The following is a 19,408-nucleotide window of genomic DNA, read 5'->3' on the forward strand; positions in this document are numbered from 1 at the left end:
CTGGGCGCCAGCCCTGCGGCTCGCCCCGCGCAGTGCATCTCTCCCAGCCCGTGAGTCATGCTGAACTCTCCCATGCCCTCGCTGGCAGCCGGATAGATTATGGTCTGGCCCTTCCGGCAGCAGAGCCCTCCCTGAGTTGGCCGGCACCAGAGCTCGTCCCCTGGGAGGGGCCCGGCTGCTGCCCCCCTATCGCCGGCGGCAGCCCCCCTCCGACGTGCCTCATCCCTTCCCGACGAGCCCCGAGCAGCCCTGAGCTGCGGCCCCCAGCCTCGGCTCACCCGTGCCCCCTGCTCGCTGCTGGCAGCCCCGGGGAGGGGCAGAGGAGAGGCTTTGGGCTGAGAAACAACAGGATGCGGTCCTGGCTTCGGGTGCTAGAGGTGAGAGGTTCTGGGCAGGGTGGCGAGGCCGGGGAGGCCTCCAGGAGCATCCTCTGCGTGGGCAAGCCCCCGGCCTCCCCTCCTGCTGCCTCCTCACCCTTTCCTGCCTCCTTCCCCAGATGATGGGCTGAGCATCCATCCCGGAGGCACCCCAGGGCCATGAGCTCGCCGTGCAGTCCTGACTCGGACATCGCAGACTGGCTGGCCACCATCCACCTGGAGAGGTACCGGGATGTTTTCAAGCAGCATGGGATCCACGTGGCCCGAGATGCCCTCACACTGGACGGCGATCACCTGCAGCAGCTCGGCATCACCGCCACTGGGCACCGCAAGAGGATCCTGAACCTGGCGCAGCAGACACGGTTGCGTGCGCAGCCCCGGGCAGGAGACCCCCATCCCCGAGCCCCCCCGATGGGTGAGGATGCCATGAAAGCTGAGCCAGGAGCAGCCACCGATGCTTTTGGGATGCAGCAACGCGGCACGATGCCCAGCCACGCATCATCCCTAGAGAAGGACCCATCCCCTCCCCTGGTGAAGCCCGTCCCCAAGCCCAGGACTGTTTTTTATCGCCCCAAGTCGGAGCCAGGCTCGGCACCCACACCGCCAGCACGCACCACGGCACCGGCACAGAGCCCCGATGGGGCACCCACAGCCTTCGTGGTGCTGGAGGGCTTCGTGCCAGGGGAGAGCTCCACGGACATGGAGAGCCCAGGGACAGCCACAGCCATGGGCACGGGGACATCCCGGCTGGAGGCACGGCTCCCCGCGGCCCTGGGTCACGGACAAGCCCTGGATGTGTCAGAGAAACCCTTCCTGGGGGTCCCATCCGTCCCACCACGGCTCAGCCACAGGGTCGCAGTGGCCGAACCCAGCCCTGCGAGCACCCCAGAGGGACGCCCCTCGCTGCCGGGCATGGGGCAGGGCAGGCTGGAGATGGTGTCCAACGTCATCTATGAGGGGCTCAAGCCACCACCAGCACCCACGGAGGAATTGAGAGGGGAGAATGGTCCCCAGCACCGGGATCTTGCTCAGGAGCTGACCCCACAGGAGCTGACCCAGCTGGCCGAGAAGCCTGAGTAAGCAGATGCTTTCCTTTAGGGAGGGGAGGGGGGGCAGAGCAGCCAGAATTGAGGACCCCCTACCCCACGGGACCCCAACCCTTGGGAGAATCACCCTCCCTGTGCCTTCCCCAGGCTCTGCATGGAGAGATCAGGAGGGAAACACATCCCGTGGGAAGCTGGGTCCCGGAGGGCTCATTCAGGTTTGGGGTGGAGGATGCTGCTGTCCCTCCTCGGCCCCCCAGGGCAATAGGGCTGGGGGCCCCATGCATGGTGTGGGGATGGCTGAGGGCTGGCTGGGAGCAAGGAGGGAGATGTTAGAGGGGATCAGGATGGAGGGGGTGGAAATGTATCCCCGGGAGATGCAGCCTCAGTGGGGAGAAGGGAGCAGGCAGCAGGGCAGGGATGCTGCACATCCCATGGGGACAAACCCAGGCTCAGCCCTGGGCAGACGCGGCCCCCAGCCCACCAAAAAACAAGCAGGAACCCCTCTAGCTGCCATGAGCCCCCACCCGCAGCCACAGTAACCCCTCTTCTGTTTTTCCAGCAGTCCCAGCTGGCCCATGGGGGTGCTCCTCCCTGTCCCACTGAGACCCACCGGCAAGCCAGGTGAGAGCCCCGCGCCCCCCGTGCACAGTGGGGACCCCTGGGGAGGGTGTCCCCAGGGACATGGGGACCCCCCATGTCCCATCATGCTGCATGCCCTGGATGGATGGAGCTTGCTGGGGGGTGGGGGGATCAGCTTGAGGGGGTCCACAGGGGTCCCCCAGGGTTGGCAGGTCACTGTCCTTCGTCAGGCACCGCTGATGGCCTTTCCTTCCCGTGTCCCTGCCCGCAGAGGTCGGCGAGCCGCCCATCAGCCCCTACAGCGAAACCACCTTTGTGCATGCAGCCCTGGCCCGGGAGCAGAAGGTGAGAGGGGGCAGCGGGGACAGCGTCCTTCCCCTGCCATCGCTCTGTGTCCCCCCGGACCCTGAGCACCGCGGTGGATGCAGCTGGTGGGGCCACGGTGCCTGGCTGAGCATCGCTGCTGGGCAAGGTGGGGGGCACGGGCTGAGCGCCCTGGCGGGGTGTTAGGGGGTCTGGGGCAGGGATGTGACCACTGCTTCCCCACAGGGCACGGGCATCCCCTTGGGGCAGAGCTACGAGGCGGTGGCTGAGCTGGAGCTGGAGCGAGAAGCCCGCAGGTAGGCACGGGGGCAGCGAGGGTGCATGGGGCACCTTAAAAATACGCTTCTGAGACGTACTTTCCGTGAGTCCTGATAGCATCTCAGAAAGAGGAAGGAAAGCTGCTCTTCCCATTTCGGACGGGGAGGGTTCCTTTTCCTGTGTTGCTTACAGAGAGGGAGGGAGCTGAGCCATGGCTCTGCATCCCCCAGCTCCTGCAGCCAGTGTGTCCCTGCTGCCCCCTGCTTCGGGCTGGTGCTGCCCCGGGCTGGGCACGTGGTGTGCCTCGAACTTGGGCTGCGGTCAGCCCCAGCACTGCAGGCATGTGGGCTGCAGGGGGGAACTGAAAATACCTGGGAACGGGCTGAAGAAAAAGACCGAAATCCCCGATCTCCTCTGGAGCTGCAGCGCAGGGCCGGGCGCTGGTCATGGTCTCTGCTGGGGGCTCACAGGGAGCCGGGACCCCCAGCACCCCAGGGACAGCACTGGGCACCCGCTGCACTGCCCACACCTCCTGCAAGCATGGGCCTGCTGGTCAGAGGCAGGATGCGGCCTCCTGCAGGGTGTCTGAGGCAGCATTCACAGGTTTTCACCCCTGGTGGGGCTGCAGCGGGTTGAGCAAGAGACACAAAACCTCCAAAGACCTTTTGGGCTGTGCCCCAGGGCCCCATCAGCCAGGTGCCCCAGCGCTTTCCTTCCCAGATACCCATCCTGACGCCCCAGGAAAAGAAACCCTGGGCACGGTGTGACCCCAGCAGCTCATCCTGTACCTCCCTGCCGGCCCCAGGTGCCCACCAGCAGGCTGACTGCCTGGCCCCGAGCCCCCAGCTGCAGCAAGCAGCCCCATCAGCAGCTCCTCAGTCCCGATGTCCCCCCTCCATCCCTGATCCTTCGTCCTCCTCCAGCTGTCCCACGCAAGCAGCAACAGGCTGAGATCACCCCAACTCGGTGCACCTCAGGTGTCACCCTCCAGGCTCAGCAGATCTGGAAATACCTCCGGTAAAGGGGCCTTCCCTGCTGAAGAAGCTGGACACCAGGCTGGGACTCCAGCCAGGCAAATCACCCGGCCAAAGCTCTGTTATGATAATTAAATAGCAATTCTGGCTGAGCTCTGAGCCTCCCAGCCCCTCGTGGCCATTTCCCGAATTTTGTGCAGACACTGGAGCCAGACGGGCCATCGTCCCTCCCCAGCCACCTCCTCAGCCCCGATGCAGGACAGCCGGTCAGGACCCTCTCCCAGACCATGCTCAGTGTTCCCTTTGGTGAGGCCTGGGGCTGTCCCTTCACTGCTGTCCCTGGTGCTCCAGCCCCAGCCTCCCCTCCCCTGGCCCCAATTCACCGCAGCGGCGGCGGACCTTGCATAGACAAAGGCAAACCGTTTTGTGTGGTTTCAGCCCAACATCTTCACAGGCCAACTTCAGGTCTTGCTTCGAGCCTGTGGTTCAGGGAGATCTGATGTCTGATGGCCTCACAAGGACACACGAAGGGCCCAGGTCAAAGCACAGGTCCATGCAACACCTTGGCTCCCATGATGAGGCACTGAAAAGCAGGTCTTTGGAGAATTTATGATGAGGGGAGTGCATGGGATAATTCTCCTCCTCCGAAAGCATTTCTAGACCATGAACTTGTAAGCTGGAGGAGGTCTCTCATGTGCAGTAGCCCCCAGTGGATTTCTCCACACATTTCTCCATTTACAACACCTCAAGCATGGGGACTCCCCCACACAGCCTCTTTCTATCTGTCTCTGGACCCCACTCCTGTTGGTGCTGTCTGGTGGCCCCCAGCTCCTGGGACTGGAGCGGAGGTGGCCGGGAGATGCCTCTCTGCCCTCCCCATGCCCCTGGTGACCTCTGGAGCCTCCCTCCATGGAGAGATGGAGCCCCTCAGCCTCCTCGGGCGCTGCTCGGGCAGAAGCTGTGCTATGGCTTGGTCCTACCCCGCCACCCTTCCTGCAGCCCGCTCCTCATCCTGGTGCTCGGTGCCGGTGCTGCCGCCTCCTGCCCATCGCCGTCGTGCCTGGGCAGCCCCCCCCTGACCATCAGACATTTTCCAGTCCGCTTCCTTTCGGGGAATGAAAAGCAGCTCTCTGAGGAAGGGGCAGGCGCAGTGGTTTATTTTTATGATTTCCTTTTATTGTTATGGCTGGATGGTCTCAACAGGCCTCTCCTCACCGGGGCTCCCCAAGAAAACAAACTGACGCCAGAGCTCCCCCTGCACATTGTTTTTTTTTCCCAGACCCTGTAGCTGTGCATGAGGGGGACACCCCGGGGACACAAACACTAGTGGGGCATGGGGAGAGGCCAGCCTGGGAGCCAGGATGGGGGCAGCTCTTACCCAAGGTGCAGAAGACCCTTTCACCAACTGCCCCCAGCCTCGCCATCAGGCAGGGAGGGCTGCTGGTGGCCATGGGGCTGGTGAGCACCAAGCCCTCATCCCACCCCACTCATGGAGATGCAGAAACCCAAGGGTCTGGGTGTCCCGAGGAGCCCAGGATGAGGCCAGGAGCAGTGAGGAACATCTCCTGATGGTCCCACGGCCCCGTTCCTCGCAGGACGAGCAGCGAGTGCAGCAGCGAGGGGAGGAGCGAGGACGAGGAGACGCGCACCAGGCTCATCGAACGCATCGCCCAGAACGACACGGAGGGGTACTCCACCGTGGAGGCTCCGCGGGCCGAGGGCACCCCGTTTAGCCTGCCACCACATCTCTACCCCGACGAGGTGCTGGATGACCTGACCATCTCCCCCTACGCGAGCTACACCTCGCTCTCCGAGCCCCGGCCCACCATGCTCAGCGGTTGGCTGGACAAGCTGTCCCCACAAGGGTACGTGCCCACCACGGGGCGGTGATGGGTCCCCACTGTGAAGCCCCCTTGGGCAGGGTTGGTGAGGTGGGCACAGGGGTCTCAGAGCCATCCAGAGCTGCTTGGGTTCTGGGTCCCGTCAGTGTGCTGTGAGGGTCCTTGTGCAGCACCTCTGGGGTCTGTGTGTGGATGTGGGGCCCTCAGGGGACCACCCTTCTCCTAACAGCCCATTTTTCTGCCATCCCAAAAGGAACTATGTCTTCCAGAGGCGCTATGTCCGCTTCGATGGGAAGAACCTGATGTACTTCAGCAGTGAGAAGGTGAGAGGGGGCAGGATGCGGGCAGGAGGGGGCTGCACTGTGCTGCCTAAGCTGGAGAGGCTGAGAGCTGGGAGTTTCAGCCTGGGGAAGGCACAAAATAAACCAGAGGAGGCTCTCTCTGAACACCTGAAGGATTTCTGTGCTCTGTGGGTGACTCAGAACTGGCAAAGGTTGCCCAGAGAGGCTGTGAAGTCTCCATCCTTGGAGTCTCCAGTCCACACCCTGGAATATCTTCAAAAACCACCTGGATGTGGTCCTGGGCAACCTGCTTGAGCAGGGGTTGAAGCAAGTGGACCCAGAGGTTCCTGCCAGCCTCTGTGACCCTGTGGCACAACATCAGCTGCCACTGCCCCTTGTCCACCTTCTGCAAGGAGTCAGCACAGCCCCAGCATCACCAGGGTCGAGCTGCTGTGTCCCTGCACCCAGGGGACCTGCCTGGCCCTGTGTCAGTGGCACCAAGGGGAGAGGGCCCATGTGTGGCCCCAGAGCAGCTACTATTGCTGGGGGCTCCTGCCCATTACCAGCGTTTGGTACTGGTGTGCCCAGTGAGGCAGGTGCGGGGGTCCCAGGGCACAGCGGGGTGACCCCCCCCCGGGTCTGCTTTCAGGAGTCCTACCCCAAGGGTGTGATCCCGCTGTCCGTCATCGAGATGGTTCGTGCCAGCAAGGACAACAAGTTCCAGGTGGTCACCAGCCACCGGATCTTCGTCTTCCGTGCCGAGAACGAGCGTAAGCCAAAACCTGGGCTGGGGCCATCGGTCCCCAGGGACGCATCCCTGCCTCTGTCCCACAGCTTCCCCAGGGCAGCCCTGTCCCCACAGCGGCCGTGCTGAGCAGGGGACGCCCATCCCCACCATGCTGTGCCCCACAGCAGGGCAGAGGGAAGGGCTCAGGGCTTCTCCCTCAGCCCTGCCCTCCCCATGCAGCCCAGAGGAACGAGTGGTGCTCCACGCTGCAGAAGAAGGTGACCGACCAGCGCCTGGGGGGCTCCCGGCCACGGCCCCCCAACACGGCGCACTGCCAGAAGTCAGGGACCCTGGAGCTGAAGGGCCAGAAGTCCAAGGTGTTCGCAGCCCTCAGCCTGCCCGAGATGTGGCTGTACAAGAGCGAGCAGGTTGGTGGCACTGCCCCGGCACCCGCAGCAAACCCCACGGAAATCCCACCTCCTGTCTGCTGAAGTTTCTCAGCACCGTTTGCTTTTTTTGGCCAGTTTTCCTGGTGCACACTAAGCCACCCCAAGCAGTTTTTGCTCAGGCTGATACTTGCTGTATGAGTGTGCTTGGCTCGGTGATGCCTTTTGTTTTAAGATGTGACCTATGTGCAGGATGCTTAAGCCAGACCGGGCAGGATGGGTTGGAAGGTGTGGGTGCCAGCTCTAGGTGGGCCGGGCAGCGCAGGGACGCAAGGCTGGAGGTGCTGGGTGCGTCCACCGCGGCTGTGGGCAGAGCCAGCACCGGCGTCGCTCTCATCTGCAGTTCTTCAAGATGGGCATCGGCATCTGCGTGATCGAGATGCGCGGCTCCACCATCCGCGAGGCCAAGAACCGCAGCTTTGAGCTCATCACCCCCTCCAAGATATTCAGGTACTGGTGGCGGGAGGGACGGGGACAGGGACAGGGACAAGGAAGGGGACAGGGACAGGGACAGGGACAGGGACAAGGAAGGGGACAGGGACGGGGACAGGGACAGGGACAGAGATGGGGACGGGGATGGGGACAGGGACGGGGACAGGGATGGGGATGGGGATGGGGACAGGGACGGGGACAGGGATGGGGATGGGGAGCAGCTGGCTGCTGGAGCCAGGATCTCTGTGAGCATTGGCCGCTTGTGCCCACAGCTTTGTGGCAGAATCAGAGCGGGATAAACGGGAGTGGATGGAGGCCCTGCAGGAGGCCATAGCTGAGATGCTCTACGACTACGAGGTAGCAGAAAAGATCTGGTCCAACAAAGCCAACAAGTACTGCGCAGACTGCCAGGCTCAGAACCCCGACTGGGCATCCATCAACCTCTGCGTGGTCATCTGCAAGCAGTGCGCAGGCCAGTGCATCGCCCCGGGGGAGGGCAGGGTGCGGGTACCACCTGGCAGCAGTTCCCCTGGCCCTGCCAGGGGATGCTCACCCGCCTGCTCCCCCCACAGGACAGCATCGCAGCCTGGGCTCCAACATCTCCAAGGTGCAAAGCCTGAAGCTCGACACCAGCGTCTGGTCCAATGAAATCGTGCAGGTAGAGGCACTCAGGGTCCCTGGGGCAGGGCAGCAGCCCCACGAGCTCCATGGGGACACAGGGATGCCGGGCATCCCCTTCTACCTGCTGCTCACCCTCACTGTGGGACTCCCCCCCAGCTTTTCATTGTGCTGGGCAATGACCGAGCCAACCGATTTTGGGCTGCCCGCCTCCCCCCCGCCGAGGCTCTCCACCCAGATGCCAGCGCCGAGCAGAGACGGGATTTCATCGCCCGCAAGTACCGGGACGGGCGGTACCGCCTGCCCCATCCCCACTACGCCACCCAGGAGGAACTGCTCCAGGTAGGGGCCACCACGGGGTGCGTGCAGGGTGCCGGGGGGCTGGGAATGACCCCGGATCTCTACATTTGAGAAGCCAACACCTTCTGCTTGGTTGATGTGCCTGTGTTCCCACGCTGGGCTGCCCCATGGGTGTGGGGGTTATTGTGTCCAGCTTTGAGCACCCTGGCAGTGGGATGGGGCTCTCCATCAGCCAGGACGTGGTCCCTACGGGTGCCTGTCTCGTTCCAGGCACTGTGCGCTGCGGTGGCAGCCCCAGGCTTGCTCAAGACCATCCTGCAGTTCTTCTCCTCCTCGGAGGCTGGGCTGGCCTCTGAAACTGCAGCCTACGAGATGGCCCCAGGGGCTGACCCATGGTGGGATCTGGAGAGCAAAAGGCCCAGGAATCATTCAGGTAATTCAAGCACCTTCAGGCTGTGATGAGGGGGCTTCCTCCTTGCTGCTGCCCCCGTGCACCAGGGCTGGGAACAGCCAGGGCATCAAGGCATGCCCAAGGGCACCCCTCCTTTGGGGAGGGGCAGGGTGGTAGCTATGTTTGGAGCCCCTTTTTTGGGAACCCCCATGCCTGGAGCATCCCTTTGCCTACATCTTCATGAGTAGGGGTCTCCCTGCCCCTGGTACCCACATTTTGGTGGGTGCCTCCTCACAGTGCTGTTCCTCCCAGGGGAACCAGGTCCGGAGGGCGTCTACAACGAAATCACACAGCCGGTGACACACAGCGGGTACCTGCACCGGGCCACGGCTCCCCCCCGGCTCCCAGGCTCCAGGAAGAGCAGAGAAGGTAAGTGTGGGGTGCATAGGAAAGTGTGGGGGGCATGGGAAAGCGTAGGGTGCATGGGAGAGTGTTGGGTGCCCACCCCACCAACACTAACTCCACCATCCCACAGACTTCCAGCGCGTCTGGTGCTCGTTGGAGAAATCTCTGCTCTTCTTCGAGACGGAGAAATGCACCGAGCCCCTGGGCCACATTGAGAGCGGGGAGCTCCTCTCCCTGGGCGTGAGCAGAGCCCAGGCACCCACCAACCCAGGCACCACTGAGAGGTATCCCCAGGGTGCCCCCTCCTCGGCATGGGTGGACCTGCAAGGCTGGGGAGCCCATGGGCATGCAGAGGGCAGGGATGGGCACCGCAATTTGCTTGGTGGCTGGGCACATCCCGAACATCTCTGGGTGCAGGGAGGGAGCAGCCCTGATGGTTTCTCATCCTCTGCAGGTTTCGCTTCACCCTCGAGCTCTTCCTCACTGGGGAAAAAGTGCAGCAGCTGGGGGCCGACAGTCCCGAGACGCTGCAGGCATGGGCAAGCACCATTGGCAAGGTGAGCCAGACACCGTGCTCGGTGGGGACCTGTCCCCGTCCTGAGCCCTGCCTTTGCCCATCTCATCTCTTGTTCCATCCCACAGTGGTTCACTCCCGTGAGCTGTCACTGCCTGCTGGGCTACGAATTCCAGCGAGCGGGCCAGCTGCGCTACAAGTGCATGCTCAACCCCGAGCGCTGGCAGCAAGCCTTCTTCATCCTGCAGAAAGCCCACCTCTTCATCTGCCCCGCCGAGGAGGATGGGGCCGAGGACAGCATCAACCTGCGGCGGCTGCAGGAGCTCAGTGAGTGCCCGGGCTGGGTGCATGGTGCGTGGCCGTGTCCCCCTCTGAGCCCTCTGCTTCTCGCCCCCACGCAGGTCTGGTGCCCCCCACAGATACACCAGAGAAGAGGGAGATGCTGCTGCTGGTGGAGATGGGGAGGTGAGAGCTGGATGTGGGATGGATGGGGAGGGTGCTGAGCAAGCTCGGCTGATGCTGGGATGAAGACATTGGTGTGGGGGCCGAGGATGATCCTGAGCCCACCACGGAGATGCTGCGGGGGTGGAGGCATGGTCATGGACAAGGGGCTTGCAGAGGTCACCCCGGATGGGGGTCTCTAAGGGTTGGGTGCCCTTTGGCTCAGGCTGGCGCGTGGGGCAGGAGGAGACAACCCAGCTCCCCGGCAGCCTTCATTCCCAGTTCTCCACCCTTGTTGTTCTCAGGACGTTTTACCTGCAGGGCTTGTCACGGGCGGACACAGCTGCGTGGTACGCTGACATCCAGGCAGCAGCAGGGGGCCGGGGCAACGCGCTGCGGGACCAGCAGCTGAGCCGTGGGGACATCCCCATCATCGTGGACAGCTGCATCGCCTTCATCACGCAGTACGGTGAGCGAGGGACCCACCCCGGCACTCGTGGGGTGGCCGAGGGGCACGGATAAGAAGCCCCTCTCTCCGGACACCAGCCCTGGTGGGGACATGCTGGGCAGGAGCAGGCCCCGTGATGCTGTGCCCCTTCCCCAGGGCTGCGGCACGAGGGGATTTACCGCAAGAACGGAGCCAAATCCCGCATCAAGGTACTGATGGAGGAGTTCCGGCGGGACGCCCGCAACGTCAAGCTGCGCATCAGCGACAACTTCATCGAGGACGTCACCGACGTGCTGAAGAGGTTCTTCCGTGAGCTGGAGGACCCCGTCTTCACCCATGAGCTGCACCCGCAGTGGAAGGAGGCTGCGAGTACGTCCCTGATCCCATGCTGGGTGTGCAAACAGTTTCCTGTGGGACGGGGTCCCAGTGCCAGGCCGGCTCTGGGCCCACCAGCCCCAGTGATGGTCCGTGGCTTGTTCCCCTCCCTGCAGAGATCTCCTCCAAGCCCCAGCGCCTGGAGCGGTACAAGGAGCTCATCCATCGCCTGCCTCGCCTGAACCGCAAGACCCTGGCTGCCCTGATCGGGCACCTCTACAGGTCAGCGTGCCACCTCCCCAAGGGGTCCCCCAGGGTGGCACCTCCCCGGGGAATGCTGGATCCAACCCCTGAGAGCCAGGCAGAGCCCAGTGCCCGTGGGACAGTGCTGGGAAATGTGGGAACATCTGAGACAGCTCAGACATTCCCAAGGTTGTCTTGCAGTAGGAGGGAGGTTTGGGACTAGGGGACATCCCCTTGTAGGACGTCGACTTCACCCAGTGCCCAAAAAAGGGGAAAGAAAGTAAATTCCCACCCCTGACTCAGCGCACGGCAGGATGGCAGCTGGCAGTCCTGGAAACGGGAACTGCCCAGAGGGAAGTTCCCAGTCCTGGTGATCTGGGGAGCTGGGGAGAAACAGGCTGGTTTTGGGGTAGAAGAGGGTGGCTGGGGCCGACGGCCCCTCCAGAGCGGGGCCAGCCCCTCACTGCCTCTCTCCCTGCCCCAGGGTGCAGAAATGCGCAGACCTCAACCAGATGACCACCAAGAACCTGTCGCTGCTCTTCGCACCCAGCCTCTTCCAGACCGATGGCAAAGGCGAGCACGAGGTGAAGGTGATGGAAGACCTCATTGACAACTACGTCAGCATCTTCAATGTGAGTGCTCTGCAGGTCCCCCCTCCGTGCTGGCCCTGTCCTTGTCCCTGCGTGTCCTCCCACGCTGGCCCCTGTCCCTCAACCTGCATCACCCATCCTGGCCCTGTGGCCCCCGCCCGCTCCACACTGACCCCATGTGTCCCCCCCCCTCTCCCCATCGTTTCTTCCTCTGGCAGATTGACGAGGACCAGGTGTCCCAGATGGAGCTGGAGAACAGTCTGATCACCACCTGGAAGGACACCCAGGTACTAGGGATGCGCTGACCTTCAGCACTGCAGGGCCCTGGGCTGGAGGGATGGATGGGGACGCACCCCGCTGCATGCTCTGGGTCCCTGCTGTCCCACACCTCCCCGTGGTGAGGCCAGACATTTGGGGAAGGATCTTCTCCCCCTTGTCTCCCTGTCATCCATCACCTTGAGGCTGAAGCCCAGCTCCAGCTCCCCAAGATGCCATCCCCAGCCCCTGGGGAGCGGGGATGTGCACAGCACCTGTACCATCACGGCACCAAAGCCACCCCTCTCCCACAGCTCTCGCAGGCTGGGGACCTCATCATCGAGGTGTACCTGGAGCAGAAGCTGCCCGACTGCTGCGTCACCCTGAAGGTGAGTCCCAGAGGACAGCCGTGCTGAGGAGGGGTGGTGGGACGTGGCCTCCTGGCGCAGCCTGTGCCCGGGTCCCATCCTGCCACCGCCCACCGCAGCTCCCCCCTGTGTGTCCGGCCCCAGGTGTCCCCCACAATGACAGCGGAGGAGCTCACCAACCAGGTGCTGGAGATGCGCAACGTGGCGACCAGCCTGGACATCTGGCTGACCTTCGAGGTCCTGGAGAACGGGGAGCTGGGTGAGCACCGCGGGGCTGGGGATGCTTGGGGGAAGGTTTGCTGCCAGGAGCAAGGGGGACGGTGGCTGGAAAAGGGAAGGGGCACAATGGTGACATTGTCTCTGCCCCCTCAGAGCGGCCCCTGCACCCCAAGGAGAAGGTGCTGGAGCAGGCGTTGCAGTGGTGCAAGCTCCCGGAGCCCAGCTCTGCGTACCTGCTGGTGAGGAAGGTCCCCATCAGCGAGGCCAGCTGCCTCTTCACAGGTGAGGTGACCACAGAGGGACACAGCACCCATGGGTGGCCCCAGCCAGAACCCATAGTGGGAGCCCCCTGTGATTAATCCCAGCCCCCTGACCCCCATCTCTTCCACCGGGTAGGGGCCAAGCGCGAGACCCCCAAGTGTGGGCTGCTGAAATGCCGCGAGGAGCCCCCCAAGCTGCTGGGGAGCAAGTTCCAGGAGCGCTACTTCGTCATCCGGGACCGGCAACTGCTGCTGCTCAAGGAGAAGAGGGTATGGAGGGCTCAGAGAGGGGGACCTTAGGGACCCCAGTGGCACAGTGGTGGCCACAGAGGTCAGCCGGGCTCTCTGTCCCCAGAGTGCCAAGCCGGAGCGCGAGTGGCCGCTGGACGCAGCCAAGGTTTACATGGGCATTAAGAAGAAGCTGAAGCCACCAGCACAGTAAGTGGCAGCCTCCTGGATGTGGCCCTGGGGCACGCACCCCCCCAAAAGCTGTGCCAACAGCAGGCTGTGGGGCAACCTGACCCCTGCGCCCCGCTGCGTTGGGTGATGCCACCCCACTGCCTGCCTCTTCCCTTCCCCAGGTGGGGCTTCACGCTGAGCCTGGACAAGCAGCAGCTGTGAGTATCTGCACCAGCTGTCCTGGGGCTGGGGGTCCCCTTGTTTAATGGGGCCAGGATGGCCAGGTTCCATCCTGCAGGGTCCTGAGGGCAGGGCAGAGCTGGTGGGACACTTGAGGGACAAAGCGGTGTGTCCCCATGCTCCCTGGCACAAGCTGGGGACCAGGCTAGGGGGGGAATCCACCTCCCCTTCCTGGCCAGCACCCCTGGGAGATGCATCTCCAAGTATTAGGTTCTGGTGGGACCTGCCCAGGTGGGTGTGCCACCCGTGTGGCTGTGTCCCCATGCAGCCAAAACCAGGCTGGTGCTGTGTTCTGAGCTGAGCTGCCTCAGAGGGGCTGGGCTAGCTCTTGCCTTGCACCAAAGCAGTTGTTTGGACATGCAGGGTGTTTTTGGGGGGTGCCCCACCAAGAGGAGTTGTGCTGGCAGCCCCTGGCTCACAGGCAAGGTGACAAGGGGACCCAAACCCCACCGTCCCTTCTGCCTGGCAGCTCCTCAGCTGTCTCCTCTGCAGGTACCTGGTGTGCTCGGGGCAGGCTGAGCTGTGGGACTGGACCACCAGCATCCTCAAGGCTCAGGTGGGTGCAGGCAGGGCTGGGTGGGGAGGGGGCCGGCCACGCAGCCTGGTGTGACCCCCTCTTTCTGGCTCTCAGCACGACGACCTGCGCCCCGTCATCATGCGCCGGCGCTCCTCCTCCGACCTCGCCAAGCAGAAATTCGGCACCATGCCCCTGGTGCCCCTGCACGGGGACAGCACCGACGCCACCATGCTCTCCGCCAACCAGACCCTGGTAAGACCCCGGCACCGACCCGACCCTCGGGTGCTCCTGCACCCACCCGTGTCCGTGCACCCACCCAGGAGCTGAGCGGGTGCTTTGGGTGTGCGTCCCCGTGCCCGGCGTGTCTGCATGCTGTGCTCGTGTCCGCTGCCCCTCCGTGCCCCCCCTGCCCAGGCAGGTCTCCCTGCACCCCCGCCCCGCTCTGTGCTATCAGGTGCTTATCTCTGCCTGTCTCCTCTGTTTCCAGCTCCGCCTGCACACACGAAGGACTTTGTCCATGTTTTTTGTAAGTACCCGCATGCGTGGGCCGTGTTCGTGCTTTGCGTTGTGCATCCCAGCTCCGGGGGGCGAGGGCTCACCCACAGCATCCCGCTGCCCCCCGGGGACGTGCCCGCCCTGCCCTGCCCACGCTGTGCCCACCGTCCTGTGTGTCCCACCCCAGGGCTGGGGGCTCTGCATGGTCCTGGTGTGCGCAGCCAAGAGCAGGGATGTCCAGCCCAGGTCCTAGCACCTCCCCAGAGGGGCTGGATGTAAGAAATGTGAGGAAGTAGGGTTGGGTGCTGCTCTCCATCAGGTTATTTTTGTCTGGCCAGGTGTCATCTTGCCTCGCTTAGCTTCGTGTGTGGGCACCCGTGGCCTTTCCCCCCCCCGCACCACCACTGCCAGGGGCTGTGGGACAATGCCCCCACTTGGTGACGCTGATCTGGCCCCACTGGAGCCCAAAGTGCCCCATCTCCACTGGCCAAAAGGGCAGCAGGGACGTGTCCAGGGACCCAAAGCAGGGCCAGTGCCCCACAGGGGCTCTGCCTGGAGCATCAGCCCCACAGAAGGAGGGCAAAGCTCCCCGGGCAGCACCCTTGTGCGGGCACACGGGCACTGCCCCTCACCCCACTCCCCGTCCCCCCCAGCCCATGAAGGTCCACCAGGACTCCCTGGAGGAGGAGCAGCAGGAGAACGAGGCGGACGCCGAGCCCGTCTACGAGGAGGTGGGAAACTTCCCCGAGCTGGCGGCGCTGGAGCTGGAACGGGGGCTGCTGGCGGACCCCGTGGCTGTGCCCCCCGTGGACAGGTCCAAGAAACCGACCCCGAGCCCCGAGCACCCCCCAGCCCCAGCGCTGCGCTCCTCGCTGCCCACCAGCCCTGCACAGAGGCCGCCAGGCCTCTCCGTCACCAAAGCACTGTCCCTCGAGTGGGGGCTGAACCTGGAGTGTGACACGGCCCCGTCCTGCGGGCCCAGAGCCACCCACACGGCCTCTCTGGAGAGGAACACGGAGCCGTCCGCCGCACCGGCTGGGGACCAGGAGCCAGTGGCCGTGCTGGAGAGCAGCCCCGGCACCGAGAGCTCGGTCAGCAGGAAGAGGAGCATGCAGCTCTCCGCGTCCATCAATGAGAAGCTCATCCAGGAGCTCAGCAGCATCATCCTCAGGAAGAACGAGGGCCAGCCGCCAGCGACGGGGCCAGGCCAGCCGGTGACATGACCCGGGGTGGCACCGACCTGGGGGTCAAGTCACATCTGGTGACAGCAGTGATGGGGAGGGGACTGCAGAGCCAGCACCCTCCTCCTCCTCCTCCCGGCCTCCCCCCGGGGCCGGGCTGGGAGCGGGGACAGGTGGGGACCAGCAGCCGGCACGGTGCCACCCCCCTTGGGGGCACAGGGGACGATGACGTGTGTGTCTGCGTGTGTGGACAGCACACCCGCTGCCGCCGGGCTCAGCGCCGAGGGGAGCGAGTCATAGGGAAAATAAAAGCAGAACTGCGATGCTCGTGAGCATCAGACGGGGCACGTGGTGCCAGGGACACGGGGTGCACAGGGTGCAGCCTTCCTCCCGCGTGAGCTCTGCCCAACGTCTCCTCCCCAGCCCCGGTCCCCTGGCACAGGGTCGAGGCACCCGTGTGCCCCCCCTTTCCCTTCCTGCACGCATCATGGGGCATTTTTGGGGGGTGCCCAGCAACGGGGCTGGCCGCGTGTGCCCAGTGCATGGTCCTGGCGATGGAGGACAGCTCCTGCCCAGCTGGGGCGTTTATACCTGCTCCTTGCACCAGCAGGGAGAAATAAAGGTTTATTTGGACTCTGGGGGGTTCAGTCACCGCAGGGCGAGTGGTGGGGGACACCGGGTGGGGAGGGACCCGCGGGACAGGGGCACGGAGGTGGCAGCACCAGGAATGGGGCAGTGGGGACCGTGCTGCCGAAGGTTTTGGGGCAGCAGCTCTGTCCCCCCTTCGGTCATTCCCAGCTGGGGATGGGGGGCTTGGCGGGGATGAGCCCCGGGCTGGCAGCTGGAGCAGGGTCCCCTCTGCACAGGGGACACAGCCCCGTGTCCCCAGCCCCACCTAGAGCTGGGTCTGCTCGCTGGACCTCAGGCACGAGGCTGCCTTCTCCCACCCCCTCCGTGTCCGGAGACGCTGGGGGCAGCAGCTGTTGCGGACCCAGCCCCGAAAATCCCGGGAGACGTAGAAGTAGATGAAGGGATCGAAGCAGTTGTTGAAGGCGCTGAAGGCCAGGGCCAGCGTGTACCAGATGTAGGCGGTGTTGCTGCACACCCTGTCCTGCAGTAGGTAGTGGATGAAGAGCAGCACGTTGCTGGGGGTGAAGCAGAGGATGAAGACGAGGAAGACCACGGCCAGGACGCACACCACGTGCCGGTAGTTCTTGTTCTTGGCCAGCAGCCGGGCCAGGATGCAGCTGTAGAAGATGGTCATGAGCACGAAGGGCACGCCGAAGCCCAGCCCCACCAGCGAGAGGAAATAGGACTTAAAGAACTTTTGCTCGTCCTTTTCAAGGACATCATGGCACGTCGTGATGTTCAGCTGCGAGTTGTGCTTTGTCTGGGGGTAGAAGAGCAGGGGGCTCATGCCCAGCCCCACCAGCAGCCAGATGCCCACGCAGACGCCCGCCTTGCCCCACGTCCACCTGGAGCCCCTCATCGCAAACGGGTGGACCACGGAGACGTAGCGCTCCAGGCCGATGCAGGTGAGGAAGAGGATGGAGCTGTACATGTTCCCGTAGAAGAGGGACACCGTGGCGCGGCACAGGTAGTCCCCGAAGAGCCAGTGGTTGCCCAAGAGGTGGTAGCAGATCTTGAAGGGCAGCAGGAGGACGAAGAGGAGGTCGGCGCCGGCCAGGTTGAGCAGGAAGAGGGAGCTGGAGCACCTCCTGAAGTTGGCCGCCAGGACCCAGCAGGCCACAGCGTTGGCCGGCAGCGCCACGAGCAGCACCACGGAGTAGAGGGCAGGCAGGACGTGGGTGGACATGGTGCCGTTGAGAAAAGCTTCCACGGAGGCGCTGGGGCACTTGGCTTCTTCCTGGGGGGTGAGGGGCCACAGGACGCGCCCCTTGCCACGGGCTGCGGAGGACACGAGGCGTGGGGATGGGCTGAGAGCACCTCCCGGTGCCCCTTCCCCACGGGGACCCCCAGGAGCTGTCACCTCTCCCAGCGGAGGTGGCTCCCTGCAGCGTGGGCACCCAGGAACCCGAGCACCCCGCTGGGTGCAACCCGGGGTGCCTGGGATGAGGGACCCTGAGGGGTCTCACCCAGGTTGGGGGGCACAGGACACGGCCACCCACACCAGGACAGGGCTGGAACGAAGCCACCAGGGTCCTGCCTCCTCCTCCTCTTCCTCCCGGTGCAGCCCTGGCCGCACGCAGCTCGCCGGCTCCCTGTGGTCGGAGGCTTTTCCCCTGACGCAGCAGCAGGGAACAAGCAGGGACCCAAAAAAGCCACCGCCGAGCAAGTGACAGCCGGCCCCTTCCTGCAGCCGGGGCACCGCAGCCCCCCCAGGTTCCCACCCTGATTTTGGGCCACTTCATGCCTGGATGTGCCCCTGGGACCCTGCATGGGGACAAGGTGCCCTGCGAACCCTGCCACCACTCCTGGGACAGGGGACAGGGGACAGCATGTTGCTTTTTGGTGCCGGGAGGGGAAGTTGTCCCCCGGCACACCTGGATCAGAAGTCCCCCAGTGGCAGGGCTCAGGGGTCTGCACCACCAGAGCTGTCACCATGTCACACAGCCACCCCCTCCCAGTGCCAAGTGTCATCCCCCCCGTCCCGCTGCGCCCAGCCCCATATCACCCGTGTCACCACGCCAGGGGACAGCCACCAGGACACTTACCCAGGGGGAGCTGGGTGGCCAAGCCGAGCAGGAAGGTGGCGGCGGTGGTGGCAGCACCGGGAGAAGTCACCGGCAGGGACATTTCGGCAGGGTGGCCTCCGCCAGAGCTGCGTGCCCTCGAGAGCCACGGCCAGGGCTGGCCCCGCCGTGCGTCACCGCGGCTGGACGGCCACCGGCTCCCTTCCTCTTCCTCCCCTGCCACGTGCGTGCTCGCTGCCCCCGTTCCCGGCAGCCCGGCGGGATGCGGTGGCCGGGGGTGACTCCTGGGGACGGGGGTGACCCCCCCCCCCGGGGATGTCACCGGCTGTGGGGGACGAGGGGGGTTCCCGGTCTCCTGCATGGATGGGCTGGGGAGGAGGAAGCAGGCGCCGGTGGCCGCGGGGGAGACGATTTGCAAACCGCAGCAGGGAGGTGACACGCGACGTTCGCCAGCGGCGCAGGGACATGCCGGGAGCAGATGTCCCCGGGTCTGGTGGCTTCGGATGAGCCTGTTCCACACCGCCAGTGGGACCTCCTGCTGTCCCCTTCATGCGCCCAGATCAGTGCTGTGTTGTCCCCGGGACGTTGTCCTGGCTCCCCGTGTCACCCTGCAGCTGGTGACAGCTGGTGACACGGCACAGGGCAAAGCGTCACTGGGCAAAGGGACAAAATGCCCCCCAAAATTCCCTGAGGGGGCAACAGGGACGGCAGGGAGCCCCCCAGGGACAGAGCACGGGACGAAAGCGCCAGCAGAAAGAGAAGAGAGGGGCAATGGGGACAGGGGGACATGGGGACAGGGCAGGGGGTTGAGGGTTGAGGGGACCCTCATGGCACTGTCCCCCCCACCCGTGTCCCTGCAGCAGGGGCTGGCTGGGCCAGGGTCCCGGCACCCTTCCTGCAAGGGGTGGCAGTGTCCCCGCACCCCACATGTCCCTGTGTCCTCCTGTCCCTGTGTCCCCATGTTCCCATCTCTCTGTCTCCGTGTCCCCGTGCCCCCTGTCCCAATGTCTCTTTGTCCCCTGTCCCTGTGCCCCTGTGTCCAAACCTCGGTGTCTCCATGTCCCACTGTCCCCCTGTCCCCATGTCTCCCCATCCCCATGTCCCTTTGTCCCCATATCCCCATGTCCCACTGTCTGTGTACCCCCGTCCTCTATCCCTGTGTCCCCACATCCCCCTGTCCCTGTCCCCGTGTCCCTATTTTGGTGTTCCCATGTTCCTGTGTCCCCTGTCCCCGTGTCCCCTTGTCCCCATGTCCCACTATCCCATTGTC

At 64.5% G+C, this 19,408-nt stretch overlaps 2 protein-coding genes across 2 annotated transcripts; one reads left to right on the forward strand and one right to left on the reverse strand.

Moving 5' to 3' along the window:
* The first annotated feature begins 524 nt into the window (after nt 1–524).
* On the forward strand, nt 525–15,594 carry ARAP3 (ArfGAP with RhoGAP domain, ankyrin repeat and PH domain 3). The gene is made up of 33 exons (XM_032196625.1): nt 525–1,453; nt 1,983–2,044; nt 2,274–2,347; nt 2,552–2,622; nt 5,154–5,423; nt 5,653–5,722; nt 6,330–6,450; nt 6,648–6,835; nt 7,197–7,303; nt 7,558–7,757; nt 7,858–7,943; nt 8,063–8,245; nt 8,474–8,636; nt 8,907–9,023; nt 9,130–9,283; nt 9,454–9,556; nt 9,642–9,840; nt 9,915–9,978; nt 10,260–10,423; nt 10,559–10,771; nt 10,894–10,999; nt 11,445–11,592; nt 11,769–11,837; nt 12,120–12,194; nt 12,318–12,432; nt 12,546–12,674; nt 12,789–12,922; nt 13,008–13,090; nt 13,234–13,269; nt 13,784–13,847; nt 13,923–14,060; nt 14,296–14,334; nt 14,957–15,594. The coding sequence occupies exons 1-33, from the start codon at nt 537–539 to the stop codon at nt 15,524–15,526; spliced, it is 5,232 nt and encodes a 1,743-aa protein (XP_032052516.1). The 5' UTR covers nt 525–536; the 3' UTR covers nt 15,527–15,594.
* A 785-nt stretch (nt 15,595–16,379) lies between these two features.
* On the reverse strand, nt 16,380–18,241 carry LOC116494698 (proteinase-activated receptor 3-like). Its single transcript, XM_032196706.1, has 2 exons — nt 18,160–18,241; nt 16,380–17,392 (listed from the first exon to the last, which is right to left on the reverse strand). Exons 1-2 carry the CDS (start codon nt 18,239–18,241, stop codon nt 16,380–16,382), a joined length of 1,095 nt encoding a protein of 364 aa, XP_032052597.1.
* Nucleotides 18,242–19,408: the final 1,167 nt, after the last annotated feature.

This window comes from Aythya fuligula, chromosome 14 (assembly GCF_009819795.1).
Source record: "Aythya fuligula isolate bAytFul2 chromosome 14, bAytFul2.pri, whole genome shotgun sequence".
In the NCBI taxonomy this organism is placed as follows: domain Eukaryota; kingdom Metazoa; phylum Chordata; class Aves; order Anseriformes; family Anatidae; genus Aythya; species Aythya fuligula.

Coding starts and splice junctions, on each gene's coding strand:
- ARAP3 (XM_032196625.1), top strand. CDS start 537: ATGAGCTCGCCGTGCAGTCCTGACTCGGACATCGCAGACTGGCTGGCC. Junction 7,304..7,557: donor ACCCCCTCCAAGATATTCAG/GTACTGGTGGCG, acceptor TTGTGCCCACAG/CTTTGTGGCAGAATCAGAGC. Junction 12,433..12,545: donor CCTGGAGAACGGGGAGCTGG/GTGAGCACCGCG, acceptor CTGCCCCCTCAG/AGCGGCCCCTGCACCCCAAG.
- LOC116494698 (XM_032196706.1), bottom strand. CDS start 18,241: ATGTCCCTGCCGGTGACTTCTCCCGGTGCTGCCACCACCGCCGCCACC. Junction 17,393..18,159: donor GGCCACCCAGCTCCCCCTGG/GTAAGTGTCCTG, acceptor TGTCCTCCGCAG/CCCGTGGCAAGGGGCGCGTC.